The sequence below is a fragment of the Pempheris klunzingeri genome, unplaced genomic scaffold (assembly GCF_042242105.1).
Source record: "Pempheris klunzingeri isolate RE-2024b unplaced genomic scaffold, fPemKlu1.hap1 Scaffold_121, whole genome shotgun sequence".
In the NCBI taxonomy this organism is placed as follows: domain Eukaryota; kingdom Metazoa; phylum Chordata; class Actinopteri; order Acropomatiformes; family Pempheridae; genus Pempheris; species Pempheris klunzingeri.
The window spans coordinates 18,145-36,226 of NW_027255024.1; the positions used below are offsets into that span (position 1 = coordinate 18,145).

The following is an 18,082-nucleotide window of genomic DNA, read 5'->3' on the forward strand; positions in this document are numbered from 1 at the left end:
AAGCTATTTTTGTGCTTCAAGTAAAGTTCATGCTCTTACTGATGAAGACATTCATATTTCAGTTTGTGTCGATATTATAAATTATAACGACCTCCAAGATAGATATTTCATGCTATATCGAAATATTTTTAAAATGGCAATTCAGGTGATATTAATTTAATAAAAATAAGGCAGCAGTCAATTGGAAAAGACACTATTCTAGAAATTGTCTTTTAAGTAAGTGCAAAAATCAAAAATATTCGATTTGAAAACATTGGAATGGAAGAGGTTATTGGTTTTTTTCTTAATTCCTTATAAAATTGTAAAAGGTTCATACGAAATTTTAAAAAAGTTTTTGGAGGACTGTATTTTATATTGAATGTGGCCAAACAAACCAATCTTTATGCGAGACAAAAAAGGGATCATATTTTCCATATGAGCCGTTCAGAATTGAATAGCTTCATAGCTATATTATTTCTTTCTGGGTCTTATAAGCATAAGCTTGTAAGGGAAAACTGCATTTGGAAACTGTGGAAGATGCTTGTGTTAAAATTCTTCGAAGAGCCATGCCGATAAAGAAATTGTTACAAAAAAAACGTTTTATACATTCTTTTTATAAAATTAACATAAATACTAATGAGGAAATGAAAGAAATGGCATAAATAAGGCCACTGATATCTAAATTAAGCGAAAATTTTTCGCAATTTGGATTTTTTGACAGAATCACGCCAATCGACGAATAATTGGTTCCTTATAACAGTCATCATCCAGCAAAAATGTTCATTAAGTATAAAACCGTTATTTTTGGCTCCAAAAAAATTGTATGATGACATCGAAAACTTTATATATATAAAATTTTGATCATTATTGTGGAAAAAGGACAAAATAAACATGGAAATTTGACTTGGAGCTGGTGTTATCTTAAATTTTGCTGAAGAAATTAATAAGGATGATAAGGTGAAAATTTATTTTTACAGTCTTTTTTCAGCATATAACTTATTTAAAATACAAAAAAAAATCAAAGCCACGGGGACAATAAGGTCGGATAGAACCGATGGATGACCCCTACTGAGTTCAAATACTTTTTGTAAAAACCCTAGGGGATTTTTGAAGGAAGGTAGCATTATCTACAATTAATGGAATGATAATAGGCGCGTGATTGTTGTGGGCGAATAAATAAGGAAGCTTTTGCTTGACTTCAGTAAAACGTTATTGTAAGAAACAAAAACAAAAAGTCAAAATTGATTAACCAATGATAATTAATCTATACAATAAATACGTGGGCGGTGTTGAACTGGTAGACAATGCAATTGCCGACTATCGTATTGGTATTTGAGGCAAAAAAATGTTATTGGCCACTATTTACCAACTGCATTAGCATGCGCATTGTAAATTCTTGGCAGTTAGTAAATATAAACAAAAAAATCCAAGTAGATCTCTTTGAATATACTAGACAAATATAATATATCTTAGTTTTACTTCAGCATCGTCAGCCATTTCAAATTTTAAAAATGTAAAGGCATCCAAGTTTACTCAAATCAAATTTATGTAAAAATTTGATCATCACATACAATAAAATAAGGAAAAGAAAAAGAAAGAAGTAGGTGTGCTCTTTGTCACAACTCTACCATGTACTTTTGCAATGTGTGTTTAACTAGATTTCATAGTTATTTATGAAATACAATTTTATTTAAAAAAATTTTTGTTTTTTAGCAAATAATTGTTTGTTGAATTATTCTCTCTCCGCGCATGCACAACCCAAGAGTTTATGCTTTTTTGCACGACAAATTTGTAAAACTAAATAGTTTTTATATTTTTTCTCATATTTATCTAACTTATTAACATAACGACTTTTAGCCTGTATTCTATAATTTTTTTTAATTTTAACAAATCTGTGATCTAAAATTTAATTGGTTTTATTAAATAAATGGCCAGTTAACACTAATTACCATAAGTATTGTTTTGCTGTTTGAACGTAGTAACACACTATTTGATGAAATATTACTTATTGCATATCGATTAGATTTCTTTTAATTTGAAGTCGTAACGAAAGTCAATCGACAGTGAGTTGGTTAAAGTGGAGTTTGGTGCCATTGCGCGCGCACGGGCGTACGAGCTATACCGATGAAAATATAGAAAGACACTTTTAATTACAAAACGTATAAATCGAAACTATTTCGTTAATGTTTTTACTAAAAACAAGTCCTTTAAATTTTTTTTAAACATGTAACAATCTGTAACGCTTGCTTTTTTTGTTAATGTCATAAAGTTGCCACAACACTTCACGTTCTTAGCGATTAATCCAAAATGCATTAAAAAATCAATGCAGTATTCTTTATTCAGGTCCAATAACTCAATGAAAAAGATATTCAAGTTTTGTAGGTTGATGGAACCAATCTCTGGAAGAGGAATAACGACGTTCATTTCACGGCGTGCCAATACTAATCCTATGAAAAACACGAAGATTATCCACTCACGCAATGGTACCAAACTCCACTTAATCCCAGTGAGTTTATGATCTGAAGTTCAATTCCATTTACTACTTTAATTGATTAACGTCAAGTTAATCACGCAATTGATTAAGTATGGTCGATTCTGTTCTAATTTTTAAAAGTAGCTATGAGAAACTAATCGCATCATTTTGTAAGTCAATGATTTTTTAACGTCAAACTGTTATTCTTTTTTTCACTATCAACTAAATAAAAAGTTATTGAAGAAAAAGATTTTAATAATTTATAATCTTTATTCTGAAAATATTAACTTTACAATCCAGTCCATGCTTCTGTATTTTATTCATAACACATTGTCCAAACTGAAGTAGATAGAGTCAACTTTTTTACTTTAATAAATGCTGCATATGTTGCAAATTCAAAGTCAGTAACTGCGTGTTTTGATATTTAAATTCACATTTTTTATTGAAATAAATAACTGAGACGACAAAGATAATCTATTTTCTTCTTTTAGGTAAAATAAAGACGGAAGAGAATGTTTTTGAATTAAATTAAATTTGAAAAACATAAAGTTTTAGAAATCCTTTCTTAAAAATTTCAAATGTCGCATCAGCAATCAAATATTACTATTTTAAGTTAGATAAATTTCCATCCGTTGCAAAAATAACTATTCTATCAGGCGCATGAATTCCGGAATTGTACATACAGAAGCTATGATTTCGCAGAGCGGTAGTATTCAACTCAGGAAAATTCGTTAACTAGTTAACAATCATTGAAATTCATATGCAAATATTTCAGATATTACTATAAGAATTCTCTTTGTTCAGAATGGGTGATTTACATAATTTTTTTCTTATGAAAAGAATATACATGACGTCAGTTATGCAAAGTATTTTATACAATATTTTGAAGTTCAGAAAGACAAACGTCTTGTCGATAGCTTTAATAAATGCAATTGCTTGGTTATGATTTTTTGGTGATAAATAATTACTATTTTTCCATAAACTTTTATTTGAATCCTTCCAGAGCAATATCTCTTCTAACACCATTAAGAAAGAAATAATTTACACACACGATGTTCGCTACGAAAATAGTTATTATAAAATATCACAGTTGTAAAAGTTGAAGCAGAAAGATCTTTAAATTCAAATGTATCCACATTTCAAAGCAAACTAAATTTCACGCAAAACTATTCCCAACATACTCGATAAGTTATTATTTGCGGATAAGTTATTATTTGACGACAAGTTATTATTTACCGACAAGTTATTATTTACCGACAAGTTTTTTCCTTATGCTGCTACATAAATATTTATGATCCTATTTGCAACTATGATTATTTTAAATGTATCTCTTAGGTATATAATGCTTATGCTATTTAAAATGAATAATATTTTCATATTATAAATTGTAATAAAATATTAACTACCATATTCTCATATATTTATATCTAGTTACTGTGCTTTATATACTGTAGATTATTAATTTAATTTACCTTGATTAAAAGTCAAATTACTTATAGAAACATAGATATAATAATAAATACAACATTTTCTATGCATGATGCGTATAAATGATTTTGTATGCACCCAGTAACTGTGCCTCGAATCCCAAATTTTCGTTCATTTTCCTCGAGCGTTAGCTCCGTGTTATTAAAACAGCATTCACACTGAGAACCTATTTGAAGTTGCTATTTTGATTTTCTCTTCGAGGACATGGAATACGCCATCATTATTTCGCAAAGCCTTGGATTAATTAAGTGTTTTCGCAAGTTTGTTCGGTGTTTGTATGCTAATAAGTTAAAAGGAGATACTAGTGATGGTTATGATTATGTTTCTATTATGCTGGAAAGTAGTGCATAAGAAAAAGAACTATTTTAGAGATTTCTAGACTCGCAATGTGAAGATGTTCTATTAACATTGCCTTAATTATACAAAACCGAACAATTTCATCATGAAATATTTAGATAACATCATTCCATATCATCCATTTTTATCATTAGTGAGCGGAAAGTAATTATTAACTACTTTGTGGATTTAATACTAGATGCTGAATTCTCGAAAATTGGCTAGAGGTGTGTTATTAATCAAAAAGATAAAAACAAAATAACGTAAGTATTTTAAAATAAATGTAATATTACATGTATTTTAAGAATTGACAATAATGGAAGATACTTTTTTAGAATAACCAAAAAAAGGAGTAGAAGTATTTTTCTAAGAATTATTGTTAAGAATGTACAATTAAATCGACTGTGGCTATAGAGCAGCGGAAGTTCTCAAAAAAATATAATTTACATATTCAACAGCGATTCACAAAAAATGGTGTTTATCATTAGGGAACCAAAATGAAAAAGCAGAAACTACAAGGATAGCTTTAAAGTGTGCTTCAAATAAATGCAACTAATAAAAGTCCTAAAAAACTATTTAGTTATGTAGTAGACTTTTTGTACCGTAGAAAACAATCTGTGAAAGAACTTTCAACTTATTCAGATATATAATTATATTATATACAATATAACATTAACATTATTTTTCTATCAATATCGTCATAATAAAAGTAGAAAAAAAAATTAATTAAAAAATCTTAAATATAATTTTATTTCTTCTCTGTCAACAGATCTATTCAAATACACCAGCATACTTCTGTAGTAACCTTTGCAACCAACTGGTGTTATTTCATTGAACTTTTCTTCAATACAAATCTTTAGTTGATTCTCATTTGATACATCAGCTGGTTAACAGTGTAATCTGCTTACTAAAACAGTTTTTGAGAGTATTAAAAAAAGAGCAATATGGGTGCATGTAATATAAAATTTATCCTCTAAAATCCAACTCTTTTAAATTATAAACTCTATAATCATTCATCACTTGAATTCAGCTAATAATTCTATTTTTATGACAAAGATTTTTCATTTCATATAAACAATGTTTGACTTATGTTATATTGACTGCATAATCAAATATCTTGAAGTAGAGTATTCGGCTTTCTTTTATTGTAGCAACAATGGATATTTTTCTGCTTCTGGAACGAGGAACTCAGTTATTGGTTCTTGTTCCTATTAAGGATCTTCCATTTCTTGGTATCGCTATAGCTTTAATTCCAACATCATCAACAAAGATAAGTTATTCAATGGTAAATTCTTGCTCATTTTTCCCACAATTTATTCTAAGTATAGCGAAGGCCAATTGTACGAGAAGTGTTTTTTTCCATTAAAATAGACAGGACCATTTTAATAGTGTAAATAAGCCCTTAAACACTTATAAACGCCAGAATTAGAAACACTATGTTCACAATGAATACGGTTATTTAAAGTGAAAAAGCAATTTTTATGTACCAGTGAACTTATCGTTTTTTTCTGGTCATACGAAAATTTAATTATTGCGTCTCCTCCTATAAATGCACCTATTTTGTAACTTTTTTTGTAATGAAGTTTGACAATACTAAAATCAGTGCTCTAAGTATGCCCACTAATTCACATATAATTTTGCTGCCTTTTCCTTCATCAGTAAGGGCGCATATACGCTATCTGTAAAAAGTATAAATAGCCTGTTTGTTTATTGTAATGATGTTTTCTGGTTCACTTTCACTTGCTGCCTGTATGTATTTCCTTTCTTTCTTCCGTCAGTCTGTACTTTGTTTCTTTCTGCTTCCGTCTTCGGGTAAATTAAATATAATGTTTAAAAAAATAACCTTTTATATATCTATGACGATATTTAATGCAAAAGCTACAATATTCGACAAAAAATACTGCAATACAATTTTTAACGAGCGCGTACGTTAATCACCGATTCCGCCTATAGTCAATCCACTGTAACAAATTTTTGCGCATATAAATATAACTAATATCACTATGCACTTGCGCAAATTTACACATTTTTACGATTATTTATAGAAACACTCATTTACTCTGTATTTAATATATATATATATCTCGATATAGTGTTCTTACAGCTGTTTGATATATATTACGATTTAATATGTCCTCACTTTTTTGAAAACAAGAATAATAACTCACGCGCCAGATTTTATCTTAATATCTAATTAATTTGATGAATAATTCAAGAAAAAATCTAATAATCAAAATTGAAGGTATATATTTGACAAAAAACATAAATTTTTCACACAGGTGCTATTATTTGATATCATTAGGTGTGCTATATTAAATAAACACTGAAGAATTGTTGATCTACACTATTCAAGAAATAAATCAAGCTATTTATATGGATAAAAATGCTTGATCTGATCTGAAATACACGAGACCCTTAAAGATCGTCCACGAATGATACTTGCTATGCAGTCTGATAACTCGGTTACTAATACAGCCATAACTACAATAGTTTCCTTGCATATATTAATTTTATATACTGGCGTCTCCAGCCATCTAAAAATTAACAAAATTACAATAACTAAAAATCTCGTGATTCAAGATCAAACCTAGGAACAATTGACAAAAAAAATTATTATAGGTACTTTGAACGAAGATGAGACAGTAACTTTGAATAACTTTTCATAAATTTTTGATAGAATTAGTAATTCAAGTCTTATGGGATCGCTACTTAAATATAACTGCTAGTCTATTTTAAGTCAAGGCTTTAATCGTAAACTACTCGAAGAGACAGTAGCTTTATTTTAATTAGTAAAGTTTGCATCAGCATCACATTATGAGTGTGCAAATGCCCTACGGTAGTTCTGTGTACGTTGCTGTAAATGTAATGAAGAGACATAGCACTTCTATTATAGCTTGAATGTTTGAATATGGAATACAGAGTTTCTTAATAAACGCAGGAATTTTAAGAGAGTATTTAATCAAATTGCAGCATATATGTATATAATTAGAATTTAAAGACCTCATTTTCATTATTCAAAATGCAAAAAACTTATCATTTTTAATTTATGACAAGGAATAATTTTAGATTAAAATATCTTCTTCATTACTCTCAATCTTTTTCATTAAAAAGAAAACTATTTAAAAAATAAAAGAAGGTATATATTTTTACTGGAAACTTATTTATGTCCATAACTAGGAGTCATTATGGATCATTTTACAGAAAAATGGGAAGGTACATTTTAAAATCACTCAATTGAAAAATACTGTAACGGATTAGTAGATGCGCGGACATATATTGATATATCCATTTTGGCTGTTTGTTGTTGTGTATTCTTGTTTTTATTTCCGCGTGGCGCTAGTCTTTCACAATGGTGACAGGGGAAATATCTTACCCAACGAACATGGTTATTCGCTATGATAAGTATGATATAGACCATAAAAGAATTGTTAGCTAAGCTTGTGCTATGAATTATAACACGCGTCAATTACTAAATCTATATTTGATATCGTTGGATGATACACTTCTAGAATTTTACATGAAATTACACACGAAGATAAGAAATAATTATTTTAAACTTTTGAGTTCTAAACAACAATTTATAAAATCAAGAACTGGAAAACAAATGATACAGAAATATGGCTAGATGCATCAAAAAGCACTCAGGATAAATACCACATAAATACAAAGAAAAACGAATATAAGAACGGACAGTTAGTTTGGTTGAGAAAGTATAAAAGAAGCGACAAGTTTGCCCCTTTCTGGGCAGGACCATTTCGAATAGTAGATCGAACAGGCAGCGTCAACTACAAAGTTGAAGATTCGAAAGGAGAAAGCATGATTGTGCACTCTAATAAAATCAAACCATTTAATTCAAGCAAAAGTCCCAACCTGGAATTTTTCGAACCTGATTCAAAAAAATGGTACACACCAAAAGCCCTGGAAAATGAAAACCTAGTTGGGGATAACGGAGACGGCGTTGATGGTTATAACTCTGGTGTTGGTCAGCAGTGCGCAGAAACCTCTAAAAGAAATTGACGGCCACCTAAATACTTCAAAGATTACTTCGTAAATTAAAGTGGAAGGAATGTAACGGCTTAGTAGATGCGCGGGCATATATTGATATATCCATTTTGGCTGTTTGTTGTTGTGTATACTTGTTTCTATTTCCGCGTGGCGCTATTCTTTCACAAATACTTTCTTAAATAAAATATTTATAAATTTGTGAGCTAGTAAAAATTAAAAAATAACTAATTTTTAGACATTATGTAGTTTAATGAAAAGTTTATTTTTTGAAAATTCTATACCAAGTGAAGCTATTGATCTTTAAATTCTATAATATTAATTATAAAATTAAAAAATTATACATAATATATCTTCTGATGAAACAAAAGTTATATTAAAAATATTTTAACATCTCGTGCGTTATCGCTGTGTGCTAATAGAAAACACAGTTAACTAACAAATAATTCTATCGGTAGTAAAGCTTATCACTCACACAAAACAGTACTTAATTATAATACAACACTCCCGATCATTTTTCTGTAAATGGATTATAAACAATGTTGCTTATAAAATCAATTTCATAAAAATATAACAAATTTTATTTATTTTCAATTCGGATACAGTCGTAACACATGCGCCCTTGATTTTTTAAATTTCTATTTTTTCATTCTAAGATTCAAATAAAAGTGCTTTTTACTAACATTATTCAAGTTTTTAGAGATATTTTTGATCGTTATATTTCGTTGTGATATACGCATTATAATGCAAAATGATTACACTTTACGAATTAACGATATTATAAGAGCCATTAAAAGGATTTATTAGTATTCAGTCACAAAAATACTTTATTCAGGGTATTCAACATCGTTGTGAGATACACTGGTCTAACAACACAATGAAACCTGTTAAAACGAGGGGCTAAAGCTCACTTTAGGACACGCGCGCGCCTGAATACGAAGATTCGTTAATAAATGTACTATTAGGTAAATGTATAAATTTGTGTTATTTGTTTTATAGTTTCAGAAAAATATTTGTTTTTTGGAAACTTCTTTTTGAAAATTTATTCGGAGAGGTAAGATTCTATAAGCTATAAGATTTGGTTTTTTATTACGGATTGGACAGAATTTTTGTTTACAAGCACCCCAAATGCTCTCTATTCTGTTGTTGTGGACACAATCAGCTGTAATAAATTCGACTGAGTGGTTAACAGTCTCATGTAAGTATCCACAAGCATCAAGATTTCTGTAATCAGACCATATAATAAATCCAGCTTCTACATTATTAATTATTATGGATTCAAGCGTTGTTTGATTCCTTCGTATAATTATCTGCATAAAAATTGCACCGGCCTCATCGACACCACCAACAATCCATTGATCCTGATTGACTAAAATTCTCCCTACATTGTACTTTCTTTTACAGATCAAGCTTTCATCAATTTGTACTATCATGTCATGAATGGTGCGCCAATTTTTGTTGAATTATTGATGCAGTAGATATCTCTAGTAAAATTTTTGCAATCAACAATAATGCCTGGCGATATATTATTCTCATTCATTAAGAATTCTTGATTTGTTACATCGTTGGAGTAGTAATACAAAATTTTCGATATTTGTACAAAAGTTAAGTGAGGTCGTTCAAAAAAAGAGCCACTTTTTATTGAATATCTTTTTGAGCAATGCCTGCATTGGAAAACATATCCATCTATTGAATGGATCCTATTTGTAATTCTAGTAGTTTTTCCACACCATACTTTATTTTGCCAAAGTAGTCCGACATGCATTAAAAAATCATTACAATATTTTTGGTTTAATGCTAATCTATCAATAAAAGAAATATTTACTCTTTCCAACTCAATCGATGCTATTATGAAAGTAACGTTACGATAACTTTCATGTTGTTGCTTAAAATTAAATCTAACCCGAACTTTGTCGATAGACGCGCGCACAATGGTCTTTTAGTGAACTTTACCTAATACGAAGCTCAATATTAACAAAGGTATGATAAGTACAGTAATACTGGTCAAAACGTTAAGTAGATATATTTATATCATTAACTATCAATACACAAAGTATTTTTATTAGTTTTATGCATCATAACTTAAAATAGAAGAGTGTGTAGGACCAGTTTTTCTCCTATGACTTTAAAGTATTTACTTTTACAGGTCTTTTGGTAGATCCGGCCATAAGTTATAATTAATGATGATACTTAAAATAAAAAATGATTATGAAAAGAACTTTTACTAGATATAAAAGTTCGCTAGGCCTATCGAAAAACACTAATTTTCTAAGAATTATCTGCAGAAACAGTATGGAAAAAAGAGAGAAAATTGGCAAAATAGTCATAATATAGACGAGTTACTATTGTATGGTAAGCGAAAATCGTGAGGCGAAGATTCGCTGAACTTTTGATGATTTTTGCTAAATTAGACAAATAATACATCCGAAAAAAATAAATTCAAAAAATAACAAACTATTCTAAAGTTATTTTCTTAAAATTCAAATTTTATGATTTAGCAATTGCTTCCAAGTAAAGAGAGCATAGTGTTTTTCAGAGATCTCGCAAAATTTTTCCAGTTTTTCTTTATAATGACCAACTTTTTTCAAAAAATTTTAAGAGTTACACAAAATCTATAGTTTGCTCTACAAAACTTTGATTTTCTTTTAATTTTACAATTAATTTTTCAAGTCCACAGTTCGATTGGTCAAAGCAAGAATAAAAATGTCTGTAGAACAATTCTGCCGCATTAGAGGTAACATCAACGTTATTCAGAACTCTAGCGCGATAAATATACAACGCTGTTTCATACTTTAATGATGTTATAATTTTTTTCAAAATATTCAACAAATAAAAGAATTTCCAAAATTCTTAGCAATAGTATTTAACTAATTAAAATTGGTTTCCACATTTTCTAATGGCACAAATGCTAGCGATGATATAAATTTAACAAATTATCGAAAATCTGTACATTTAAGAGAGTTTTTTGATAAATTATATTTTTGAATCATTCTTTAAATGCATTAAATGAAATGAAATGAAAGAGGCAGAGAAAAATTTTAGTTGCCTTGGATGCTTTTTAAAAGCATTATATTGAGAAACTTCCAAGTCAGCAGTAATATTTTTGGAAACCACAACTTGTGGTTTTTTGATCAGAATGTAGATATTCTTATTGTAGATTTGTTATTTATTATTATGTATATTAAACGGAATATTTTTTTAAAATAATATATTTTATCATGAATAGTATATAACTGGTAAAATTAATATATTTTATCATGAATAGTATATAACTGGTAAAATTAACTTAATATTACTTTGAATGTATCGTCAGCAATCCATACATCCGTATTATTGAGGTTGAGATGACATAGATTCGTAGCAATCGGAAATATTATTATCCTGTCTTCTGACAAATACTCTGATTGTCATAAATACAAAATGGTTCGTTTCGAAGAGTGGATAGGTTATTTTAACAATAATATTTATCAATATTAAAATTAATACGTTTTCTAATATTCTTCATAAATTTTTAGGATGTTTTATTCGATATCAGAGGGATTTCGGTAATTTTTTTATTCATATTTGACAATGAATAAACTTTTTAGTAGGATATTTAATGAGTTATGTTTCTCAAGCTTTCTTCCATTATACAACAATCTCTCAATTTCATGCTCTGAAACGATGTGATTATGAAATCCATTCTCTTCAATACTTTCATTTTGATTGCGGGAACGAGTAATTGGTCTTCCTCTAGAGAACCTATTGTCACAACTCCAAAACTGACTTGACGCAGTTTTTTTATCTGTGACGTAGCAGATAAAAATTATACATAATTTTTATGCCTCAACTTTTTGTTTCAACAATAGTATAGTATTTTTTTGGAACATTATTAGAATCCATCTTGTGCAGAAACAAAAAAGTAAGCGCTCGCATGTTAGAAGAATGTTTGTCGTATCATGAAAAAAGGGAGAAAACGGGTGAATGATGCACATTAGTCAAAATAGTGGAGTCACACATATGATAAGCGAAAATATCATAAATGTTGCTATCTTAAGGGTGACAAACGGAAAAAATAGCCTTCATGCGGATTTTTGATAGAATATAATTTTCAAAAAAATGGAAACAAAAATAATACCTCGGATTTTACGAATATTTTAAGTGATTAAAAATCAAATTAACATTCGAGTTAAGGAATGTCAGACTCTCTAAGTTGGTTCTGAGCTTGAACATGGGCAAACATGTAACAGAGAACGATATTATCAAAGTTATAAAGGTTAATGGTTGCTCAACTTGGCTGAAAGCGTAAGGAAATTCCAACAAATTAAGAGTATTTATCGTTGACAAGAGAGATCTTGATACTCCCGATAATAAAAAAAAAGAAAAATAATGATTTAAATGATTTTAATGATGAATAGCGAGCCTATTCTACACTACGTAATGAAGAGTTATGATAACTGAACGATGGATCATTATACAGAATATTTTGCAGAGGTTGGGTCTCATACTAACACAATAGAAAGTATATGAATTCAACTAATAATAAAAGTTAATTCTAATATGAGGAAACCACCGACGAATTTTTTTAACTCACATTTAGAAGAATTTCGGTTGCATTTTATAAAAAAAATCAGGTGGAACTCATTTTAGAGCTGATTATTTTATCATATCCGCAAAGTCAAAAAACTAATTTTTTGGTTGAAAAATTATTCTCATAGATTAAAAATTTTTTTACTAATAAATACTCCGATAAATTTTTGTATTAAAGAATGTGTTACTCATTAAACGGTTTGCTAATATGATATTTTGATATTCATAAAAAATTATTTTATAATAGTTTGCTAGTGTAATAAATGTGTAAAATTTTATTAATAAAATTTATTCATTTTGAGCTAAAAATTGAATTCACTTCTGCCAGAAAAGGGAACATTCACCTAAAATGGGTTAATAAAACTAATCAACTTTGATTACGAAAATTTGTTTTGTTTACCTTTTAATGCTACCTCGTTGTGTTAAAATAAATATTTAAAAGATTTCACTATTTATATTTTAGAACTCCTCCCATGTATGCAAAATTAATGGAAATGTCGAATTTCTATGAAATAACGCTTTAAAAAATTTTATTAAATCGAATATGATACAATTCATTTGCGTTAACATCATTAAAAGTTAATTAAGGAATCAAACATACAACCTCTTAACAGTCTAAAAAAGGGATAAATTACAATTTAACATAAACCGTGATAATATATATCAAGGATGCGTTAATAAGAAAGTCTATTAGGGGCCATAACACATGATATTCAATACAATTGCCGATACACACAGTTTACAGCATCATAAATTTTTAATAAAAAAGAAATCACTTAAATAGATAGGAAGCAATCAAAAAATTTTACAATAATAAATAAACGTTTCATAATGAGAAATAATAATCATAATAAAAAATGTAAATATAAGATACAATTATTAAATTTATATCATTTTATGTAAAAAATATATATATTAAAAAATTTCCTTACTTAATGTTTAGGCTCCAAAAACAAGCTATAAAAATCAAGCGACGAAATGGAAGTGCGCATGCGTCGATCTCATTTTCAGAATTGAATTTTAATAAAATTAGTTATTTTTTTATGAAATTAATTTTGCGAGATAAATTTTTTATAATATAATCACAGAAAAAATCGGAAATTTTGTATTTGAATTAAGAAAGTTTTTTAGTGTTGAATCACCAGCTAAACCGATCCCCATATTTTAACGTTTTAATAGATTGAATAAATTTTATGTAATTTACAATAAAAATTTTAATTCTTATTGTAAAAATGAATATAAAATATTAATGATATATAATATTAGTAATATATAATAGTAAAAATATATATAAAATATTAATAATATATAATATTAATAATAGTAAAAATATATATATAATATTAATAATATAAAATAATAAGAGAACATCATGTAAACATTTTTTATAAAGATTTTGTTATCTAGTAAAATACAGCAAAAAATTATTAAAATGATAGAGTTTTTAGTGAATGATAATGAAAAATTGTTGCTGAGACAATTACTATCTCAGTGAGAACGTCATCTGACTAAACCGAATTAAAGAAATTATAAAAGTTCACATTTTATATGCGACAAATTAATCATTAAGAAATTATTCGTCAATAAACTAATAATGTAGTCTTCTTAAATTATCAATATTATTTTAATATTTAAGTAAATTTGTCATTTTAATCTTAATAGTTCAATAAAATACCCTTAATAATACGACTTAATAAATGAATGAATAATCTAGTAGAAAAAATTCAAGTGATCATTTGAAAAAATTTATGCTAAAAAGCATTTTGTTACTATATAGTAAATTACTCGAAATATATATAAAATAGATTAATGAAGTTGATTAAACTATAAAACATCGTATTCTTTAGTTAGGTATCAAGTGCATAATAACTCATTTTTTTCAAACTAATAAACAATCATAAATGAAATTATTTTAAGTGTTTAGTTAGAAAAATATATTCTAATTGAAGTTGGCGTCTTTTAAAATTTTTTAATGATGTATTGTAATAAAATAAATATATGACTTACATAGAATACTATCACGGTCTTAATATTTATACAATCATAAAAAATTACAAATATTATTCTAATATTGATGTTTAAATAGTATATTTATTGAGCATTATTGAAAACACTTATCAATATAATCTAGTGTACAAATAAAAAAAATCTACGAGCAATACAACTCAAACTGGTAATTATTTATTATTGAATTAATATTAACAAATATTTATCTTAGATTATCTCTAATCCATAATACAAAAGATAAATAGTTTAATATTATAATCAAATAATCGGGTTAAACACTTTGTAACAATACGTTAACCTGTTTGTAAACAAAAGAACAATGATGGTTATTGAAATTATTAGACATTAATGAATAATAGAATATTTGTAACGGATAAATTGGCATAATCAAAATATTTAAAAATGATAATTTATTTTTTCTAGATATTCGGTATATTATTATATTAGATAAATTGGTTTAAAGTGAATAAATATACTTAAAATATTGACCATTTCAAATCTCATTAATGATGATAATAACTATTAAATAATTTTTAAATTATAAATATAATAACTTTATAAAATATACATTTTTTTACTTGTAAAAATTTAAATGATTATTTGTAAAATATCCCTCAAGTAGCCTAATACAGATTAGTAGTATATAAGACCAATAGATTAACAATGAACATGAATACATAGTCATTATTAGAGCTTTTATTTACATATCCCAATATTAAAATTTATCTAGAATTTTTTTATTTATAAAAGTTTAATAAATAGTACTGAAATAACGGTTGATCTATTTTATTTAAATATTATGTATGATCATGAGATTATACATTGCGTACGCATTAACAAAGGGATTAAAGAAAGTTCTATGGTGTCTACGTTTCGCAAAAAGAATGAGATTTCAGATAGTTTTAGAACTGTAGCTGATGGACTAAAGCATTTATATTTAACTCGTTTGTTACCATTAGAAGATCACTACAAATTCAAGGAAATAATAGCACCAAAGCTGCAAGGATCAGATTTTGATAGCGCACCAATGATTCTATTAATTGGACAGTATTCTACTGGAAAAACATCACTTATAAGATATTTATTAAATGCAGATTATCCAGGAATGAGAATAGGACCTGAACCAACTACAGATGGATTTCAGGTTATAATGTATGGCGAAAGTGAGCGTATAATACCAGGAAATGCACTCGTCAGTGATAAATCAAAACAGTTTTGTTCGTTAGACTCTTTTGGAAATAACTTTCTAAATCGTTTTTGTTGTTCAGAAACTAATAATGATTTTCTTAAGAATCTTACTATAGTGGACTCGCCCGGTATATTGGCTGGTGATAAACAAACCGTTTCAAGAGGATATGACTTTACTGGTGTCGTATCGTGGTTTGCTGAACGTTCTGACTTGATATTATTACTTTTTGATGCACATAAATTGGATATATCAGATGAATTTCGTCAAGCTATTGAAGCATTACGTTCGTATGATACAAAAATACGATTAATTTTAAATAAAGCAGATTCGTAATATTTTTATTTATAACCTCCATAAATAGATATCATTCTTATTTAAATTATAATAATCTTATAGGGTATCTAAACAACAATTAATGAGGGTTTATGGTGCATTAATGTGGTCGTTAGGTAAAGTTATACAGACACCCGAGGTCACAAGAATATATATTGGAAGCTTTTGGGATAAACCACTTATCATAGATGATTATCGTGATTTATTCCAATTGGAACAGGATGATCTTTTTGAAGATATAAGAAATTTACCAAAAAATGCAGCAATTCGTAAATTGAATGATTTTATTAAAAGAGCTCGTTATGCTATTGTATGAACTGATATTAAATATATATATAAATCAAGTATATATGTAATCTAGATTAACGCTCATATTATTTCAGCACTTCGAGCAGCAATGCCGATGTTTGGTAAGGATAAGAAAAAAGCAGAACTTATCGCCAATTTACCTGATATTTATAGACAACTCACACGTGAATTGTCACTTTCAGTTGGCGATTTTCCACCCGTTGAAAGTATGCGAAAAATTCTCCCCGACTTTGATTTTATGAAATTTAATACATTAAATTCAAAATTAATTACAAAAGTTCAAACTATGCTTCAAAATGATATTCCCACTCTATTAGGTATGATACCACAAGAATCACAAGTCACTGCTGAAGAAAAAGTACATACAATAACTAATATATATTACTTTGTACATAAATTTTAGACTGTCAAAGGCGGTATATTTTCATCGAGAAATAATTTGAATGATACTCGTGCAGAATACAACCCTTTTACATCCGGAGCTGAAGAAGGAGTTAATTTTGGATCAAATAGTGATGAATGGATTGTAAATCAATTTAGAGCCTCATACGACCGTGTAATTTAAAATTTATTACATTCCTAATTGTCTAATATGCCAAGATGATAGTAATTGTGATTATATAGGTCTTTGAATCTCTACCAAACGAGAATGGAAAATTAAGTGGTGCTATTGCTAGACAAGAACTTTTAAGAACCAAATTACCAAACAAAGTGTTGGCTATTCTTTGGAATTTGTCAGATGTTGATAGAGATGGCAAACTTACTAAGGATGAATTCGCACTTATGTGTTATCTTTGTAAATTGAAGTCAGAAGGTCATGAGATTCCGGATGAATTACCAGCCCATTTAAGACCACCTAGTTCATTTTAAAATAATTTTATATGCATAATACAAAATATTAGTTACAATTCAACCCTTTTTTTTGTTTTTAATTTGAATGATCTCTTTTGCTTCATTGATAAATGCTCATAATATTGGTTTTTATTTGAAATAATGCAATTTATTGTTTGATTATTAGAATTCTTTTTATGAGAAAACACAGTGTATGATTTTCTTGTGACATTTCTTAATAACAATCTAACTAAATGCTAGAATAATCCCTTGAAAAACTATATTACAGTTTATTCTCATGGCTTGAAATTTAGATGATTTTTAACTATATTTTGGTATTCGCGGAAGATAACTTTCATCATTTGCGCAAGTATGTCATGGACTAGCTTATTAACTTCTTATTAATAAGTGATAGGTCACATTATGCTCTGTTATCATTGTCGATAAGTCAACATTTACTCGGTAACTCTCGGGCTCGGAATACATGGTCTATCTTGTTTGCACTTATTTAATATTTTTCATTTTTTCAAAACATTATATGAACACACTATATGTTCAATCATCTA

The 18,082-nt window shown here is 27.9% G+C and overlaps 1 protein-coding gene across 1 annotated transcript; it reads left to right on the forward strand.

Annotated features, from left to right (window-relative positions):
* The first annotated feature begins 15,713 nt into the window (after positions 1–15,713).
* Positions 15,714–17,555, forward strand: LOC139225253 (EH domain-containing protein 1-like). The gene is made up of 5 exons (XM_070856221.1): positions 15,714–16,372; positions 16,440–16,686; positions 16,738–17,043; positions 17,089–17,241; positions 17,310–17,555. Exons 1-5 carry the CDS (start codon positions 15,714–15,716, stop codon positions 17,553–17,555), a joined length of 1,611 nt encoding a protein of 536 aa, XP_070712322.1.
* The last annotated feature ends 527 nt before the right edge of the window (positions 17,556–18,082 follow it).